Below are 6,898 nucleotides of genomic sequence, written 5' to 3'. Positions count from 1 at the left end.
AACTGTTCATTCTAACACTAGTAGCACCATCCCTGTGCAAGAGAAAACATTTGGCCTTGGAACAGGCCACAAGACCCAGAATTTACCTGACCAGAGCTCTCTCCAGGTGTAATGGAGCCTCACCCTGCATTTCTTCTGGTAGCAAAGCAGTTTGTGCACTATCTGAATACAACGCCTGGAGAAGAAACAGAAGAAAGCATAAGTGTGTGATAAATGACTATAGGTGAGAAGACACACTTTTAAGAGTCACCTGCATAAAACAATGTACCAGGAGGCTCCATGTACTAAATACAGAATTACTGCATTAGCAGTAATTACTGCATTAGCAGGCCCAATATGGGTCTGAAACACACAGTTTGGATATTAGATGCCTTGTTAATATATACCGAAAGCATTCAACTGAAGCGGAAAAGCAAGCCAGAACCTGACTTACTGAAAGTGATGTTCAGCAAGACATGGACAATTAGCTGGCAATCTGGATGAAGAGGATAGACTAAAATGTATAGCTAGATCATATTTAAAATAGATAACCTAAAGGGAAATGAAATAAAATGCAAAATTTTGTGGGAGCTCTTTCATTTTTGGTTTGAAATTAGAACTATTCATATGCTAGGAATAAAGCCTTCAGTAGCACTAAGTATCATATATACTTGCATATAAACTGACCCGCATATAAACCAAGGCACCTAATTTCACCACAAAATGCTGGAAAACATATTGACTCACAAGGATAGTGGCTTATTCTCCTTTCTTCCCCTCCCCCCTCCTGTTTTGGGCAGGATCTTTTTTTTCCTTTTCTTCCCACCCTCCTCCTCCCTCTTTCCCTCTGACTCCTCTTGCCTTTTTATATCCAATCATGTGCTCCTTCCCTTCTTAGCCCGGTGCTCTGTTCCCTCCACATTCCATTCCTTCCTCTAGGGGCGTTTCCTCCTTCTGCTCTCTGTTTTCCCTCTGAGACAGAGGCTTCAGAGCTTCCTTCAGCAGCAGCAACACATACTAGCTTCGTTAAGGCAGTGAGGTGGGGGAGGCAGAGACTGTTCTTTCCCTCCCCTTCCACTGTCCCTCCTGGACTTGCTGCATCTCTTCTTATTTGGCTTATATGCAAGTATATACGGTACTATAATTTTATATAGGTCTTACATCCTTCTATGAACATTTTAAAAGTTTTAGCTGAATTGCCAAAGTAATTGATAGAGGACTAGCAAAAAGCCCTCTGAAAAAAGACAGCAACCTATCTTCCAGATTTTCTAAAAGCCCAACCATAGCTAGCAGAATTTCCAGCAGCAACGACAAAATCTGCAGGATGCATGCATGAAAGAAAAATATTCTACTAGACTGGGCCGCTGTGTACCAGTTCAGCTATTTTATTACACAACTGGCAATCTGGTGCTATTACTATTGAGTAGACCAATCCAAGCTGAAAGCTATGGCCCACAGATTGTAGAGAAGTTTAGTCTTAGTTTCACTTCTGAAACCACCACTATCTCTCTAACAGGCTAAGAGCATTAAAGATGCTTGAATGTTGCTTTAGTGAGCCAAGTATTTATGACTGAATGCCTGTATTTTGAATGTGAAGTGAAAGTAGCTCCTGTTCACATTCCACACATCTTTCTAAAACATTTTTTATTTGAAACATAGAAGATACATAGTTTAGGGAAATATCACATTTCAGGCTGTCTGCAGTATCACTAATTACAGTGCAATCAACTCAAAACACATAATTCCTCATCTTTGGCTTATGACAGAACTGAACAAAACAGTGCAAATTTAACAAACCAGAAGGCAACACTTGTCAACTATATCTCAACAGGCATACAGGTGGAGAAGCTCACATCCAAACAGGCTTTACACTTTTGGGGTGTGAGTGTATGATAATTTATTTTAGAAAACAGTCCCCGAGATCTGCATTTGGTATAACCCAGGTATTTTATTTAATTATTATCAGATTTGTAGACCACCCCTACCAGCCTGCTATCTCAGGGCAATTTATAATATAAATAGATATAATAACAATTAAAATAATTAAAACAATGAAATTGACCCAACAGTTGGTGACATCCCCTCAGAGTTCTTCTCAACGGGCAGGCAGTAATAGCTATTTGGACTGCAGCCGGGGGGGTGTATATTTTTGTGTGAATTGATGGTTTGTGTACCTCAAACCTGTTTTCCCATTACAATTTTATTTTACCCTCTCTGCTGGAAATGTTTCAGACTTCCATTTGCTTTTGCTTTCTCTTCATGCTACTTTATATTTCATACTTGCTTTGTGTTTTGAGATGCTTTCAGGCTTCAGGTTGCTCTACTTCTCTTAAACAAAAACATGAGACTTAGTTACTGGGAAGACTTGAATTAGCTATAATGAATCCCTACCCAAGTCAATATTACAAGCTGATAAAACTATTCATAAAAATCTCAGAATGGTTCAGGACTCCACCTAGCAGTTACTTACACATAAAGATCCATGGGAAATTCTTTCATCATGTGTGTTATGATGAATTCCACCATCAGATCTAAAATAAATCATCACAGGAATATAAGCATTCTAGGATTTGTACCAAGCTTTGAATCCTTTCAAGTCATAGGTTATGAATTTACTCTTTTAATGTTAAGGCAACTATCAAAACCTACCATCACTAAGACCAGTGGACAGAACATGTGTGCAAGGGGGAAGGAGCTGGGTGGAGTGGGTTCACAACCACACAGCCCACTTCTAATTCATTACATGTGTTTAAAAAATGGGAAATATTACATCAGCAACAATGATCCCTATCATACCCACCAGAATGAGCCAGAAGATCCAGCAGACAAACTAAATCTTTTTTCAAAGATACCTGTGAAGTCTGGTGAGAAATGAATGCTTAAGAAACAGAATGCTCCTTATATTTGATCCTACATGCCATCTAGATTGTTCTACACGTCAAGATTTATTCTTGATGCCCAGAACTGCACTTATTTTCTTACCAACAATGGAAAACCAATGGAGAAAAACTGTCATAATATGGGATAATATTACCGGGAAAGGCAATGGAGAAGAATATCCTTATATGTATAGAATATGCTCCGAAGTACCATACATCCAATAGAAATTTAGCAATAGGTGTGTACAAAAAAAAAAAAATCATTTGGGGGGGGGGGTAGTCAATTCAGCCTGAATCCATTTTGTATATGTCAAATTACCTCAATGCCAGTATCAGTATAAGGATTGGGCTTCAGCAGCATTCAGGATTCCTAAACTGATTCTGCTCCATTACACCCTATGGAGCCATTAAAGTCAATGGCAAATCTAGACTGTCTATTCAGTAGTTTGGTGGGGGTGAGCATTCAGGTAGAGTCACCAAATTTGCGTCTACCAATTCTATGGACACCCCAAGAAGATGGCTCCATCCTATATTCCTTCCTGAGGGGGAAAACAGCTAGGCAGCAGTACGAGCCCAGCAGAATGTTCCAGAAAATCTCTGCAGTGAAAGTGCAGGGCAGCTAATTTTGCAAGGCCAGCCTAGCAGCAGGACCAGCACAATACTGCCAAACAGAACCAGTGCCACTTGGCAGTGCCAACCCAACAGATCAAGTTCACATCACAGAATCTCTGAAGTAGGAAATGAGGGGGGGGACAGGAACTGCAGAACCCTGTGCTACCCTAATAGTGCACAACCTGCTAGTGCTCAGCAGCCACAGAGCCCCATTGCGGCAAATGCCAGCTCAACAGGGCTCTGTGCAGACTCACAATCCTGAGCAGTCAGACCAGTGCAATATTGCCCAGGATTGTGTTTCTCTAGGACAGTCTGCTGGGCTTGTACTGCCTATTTTCCTCCCATTGGAAACAATGGAAGATGGACCGATAGAAGTGCCGATAGAAGTCAATCTTTGGGTGCCGATAGAAGTCAATCTTTTTTGAAACTTGGGAGTTCTTTTGAGGACAGGTTCCAACAACTATGCTGCAAATTTGATGCCTCTACTTCAAACTTCCCCCCAGCCAGACCACCGAATAGATTTAAGCTAGATTTCCCATTTTTAATGAATCTGTAGGGTATAACAGAGCCAAATATATACTCAGGAATCCCAAATCTTGCCAAATTGATTTGGGTTTAGCAATTTGTCTCCCACCTCAAGTAGGAGATTTAGGTTTGGCTTAAAAATACAAAAAAAAACCCCACACAAAAAAATAAAACAACCCCAAATCACTATTGATTCGGGGTGGGGAGTTGGTTGGATATACTAAGCCAAACTGCACGCCCATACTTGGCAACAGTTGAAATCATTAATCTCTACTAGCTGAACAGCAAATGAATAATCTGCTCAGTCACACAGTTTTAGAAGTATTCCTATTCTAGGTACAAATATCTGCATTTCATGCTGGACAAAGAAAGACAAACATTTATGCAAAACAGTATCTATATTTTCCACCGAAGAGGAAAGAACTGCAGACAGAAAAAGAACTCCTACAGTGCTTTAATTCAATCTCCACACTGGCTCACCCAGGCACTTATTAAAATGACCCCAACAGTTTGCCTTAATTTCTTATGTAAAGCACTTCCTGACATATTAAAATGCATCACAGTCTCTGAAAAGATTTAAGAATATCTTGCATTACTTTGCAAACAGTTTCAGCTTGAGTTTCATTTTACCAGAAGAAAGTAAACAGGGAGGGCAGGAGAAAGAGTTGTTATTTATTTACACTATTTATAGTATGTCTTGCTCACTTAGACTCAAGGCAGATTATATAACGTAAATCAATGAAATCAATTGAATGATACACCTAATAAGCAACATAATAGTAGTAGGAGCTGAAAAATTTTGAAACCAAGCTGTTGTCTGAACAAAGCATAAGTGTTAAGCATAACATGCTAAACAATACCAAACACTGTATTACATCAGTAGGAACAGTGCATATTTGTGAGCCAATTTTTTATTTCCTTTATTAAAAATATCTTCCTGAAGTATTCTGTTTTACATAGTTTGTGAAAACACCAGCTGTGGGGCTGTAATGGCTTTATGAAAAAGACACACATTTCAGAATGAACTAGAAGAGTTGGTTTTTGTATCCCACTTTTTACTGCCGAAAGGAGTCTCAAAATGGCTTACAATCACTTTCCCTTCTTCTCCCCACAACAGACACAATGTGAGATAGGTGGGGCTGAAAGAGCTCTGACAGGACTGCTCTGTGAGAACAGCTCTAACAGGACTGTGACTAGCCCAAGGTTACCCAGCTGGTTGCATGTGGAGGAGTGGGGAATCAAACCCGGCTCTCCAGATTAGAATCTGCTGCTCTCACCCACTACACCAAGCTAATAGGTAAGAAATCCTCTATGCCAATTATTTACCCCTCCCCATTGGATATGCTCCTGTCAACCTGTCAAGGAGACTTACCTAGCACTGCACAAACCAGAGGCCGACAGGGAAGGTTCTTATCAGCGGCTTTCTTCCTGTGTCTCATAGGCTTCAAAACATACAGATGAAATAATCAAGTAGTATCAAGGCAATGATTTCCCTGATGAATTATCACAATTGCTTTTTATACCAAAAAGGAAGGTTTTAGCCCATAATTATTCCCAATGAGTGGCTACTTCATTGATTTGTATTTACGAGCAGGATACACACTGCCTAGGCTTTGTCCAGTTATTAACTCTCCTACATTTTTATCCACCAGTTAGGAAAGGATTTCCCTACAGAAATGACTTCCATCACCAAGGGACATGCCCCCCAAAAGCTGATGGAAAGGTTATTTTAGAGATCAGGTTGATGCTATAACTATATAGACATTAAAACTGTCCTTAATAGTTCCAGGAGGAGGAAGCTGATAGTCACATTCTAAGAAAAAGCAATGGGTGGCACATGGATTTTGCCATGTACCTTATAATATTTCCTCCACAAGCCTGACTGACCAATTGGCATTAGGAAGGCCCAAGCTCTTGTCATCTCCTTTCCTGTATCCACCTATAGCTACACATACACAAACAATTTGATGGTCCACTTTTAAACTATGGGGATTGTACACCATCCTGGCAAATCAACCCATCATATCCAACAGAGATTAGAGAATGCAAATTCCTAACAGTATTAAACCTGAGATCTAGCTCTATACACTAACAGAGTGAAAACAAAACGTTAGAATAAAGTTAAGTGCGTATTTAATTAGTGTACTCCTCTCTGTACGTTTTACCAAGATTATTTTTTTTGGGGGGGGGAGTTTTTAAGAATGGTGCTACTGTCACTAAGCAATAACAAAATATTCCTAGATACTCTGCAATGTGACTGATTTAGATGAAAACAGGAGGATAAAAAGTGTCTGGAGAGAATAGTGGCAGAACTAACATACTATATGCTAATATGAATCGTCTCCCCCCAATATGACCTCTGTCTTGGGGAAAGAGATACAAAAATCCACAGAAATTCAATGACAGCAACCCTCTTCTGAGGCACATCCCAGAGCAGTTTTTCTCACAGTTTATACAACTCCCTATGTAAAATGAAACAACCAAATTCTCTTTGATGTGCGCTTCTGATAAAGGCAAATAGCACACAAGCTTTTTGTCTCAATTTCAGCTAGGGTTGCCAACTCTGGGAGAATCCTGGAGAGGGAGGGGTTTGGAAAGAAGAGGGACCTCAGCTGATATAATGCCATAGAATCTGCCCTCCAAAACAGCCATTTTCTACAGAGGAACTAATCTGGAGACTAGCTGCAATTTTAGGAGATCTCCAGCCACCATCTGGAGCTTTGCAATTCTCAAACCCAAGTAACATGTAAAAAGAAGCTCACATGCAAGTTAAGAATAGTCTATCCTCACTATGAGACAACAAAGAGTCCCTTAACATATCTTCAAATCAAAATATGCAGGGATTTGCATTGTGTTTGTGGTCACCGAAGCCTGTGGACAGAGATTGGCTGATTTAGTGGGAA

At 40.0% G+C, this 6,898-nt stretch overlaps 1 protein-coding gene across 2 annotated transcripts in view; it reads right to left on the bottom strand.

Moving 5' to 3' along the window:
- ARMH3 (armadillo like helical domain containing 3) overlaps nt 1-6,898 on the bottom strand; it is a 148,825-nt gene that overhangs the window by 104,053 nt on the left and 37,874 nt on the right. For both annotated transcript variants that reach the window (XM_077349474.1, XM_077349473.1), the window contains exons 18-20: nt 5,368-5,437; nt 2,450-2,510; nt 87-175 (exon numbers count right to left, since the gene is read on the bottom strand). In XM_077349474.1, coding sequence (XP_077205589.1) covers nt 87-175; nt 2,450-2,510; nt 5,368-5,437 — 220 coding nt within the window. The remainder of the gene's footprint in view (nt 1-86; nt 176-2,449; nt 2,511-5,367; nt 5,438-6,898) is intronic.

Source organism: Paroedura picta, chromosome 8 (assembly GCF_049243985.1).
Source record: "Paroedura picta isolate Pp20150507F chromosome 8, Ppicta_v3.0, whole genome shotgun sequence".
NCBI classification, from domain to species: Eukaryota; Metazoa; Chordata; class Lepidosauria; order Squamata; family Gekkonidae; genus Paroedura; species Paroedura picta.
Note: the sequence above shows the minus strand (reverse complement) of the source record. Positions and strands in the feature narration are given on the sequence as shown.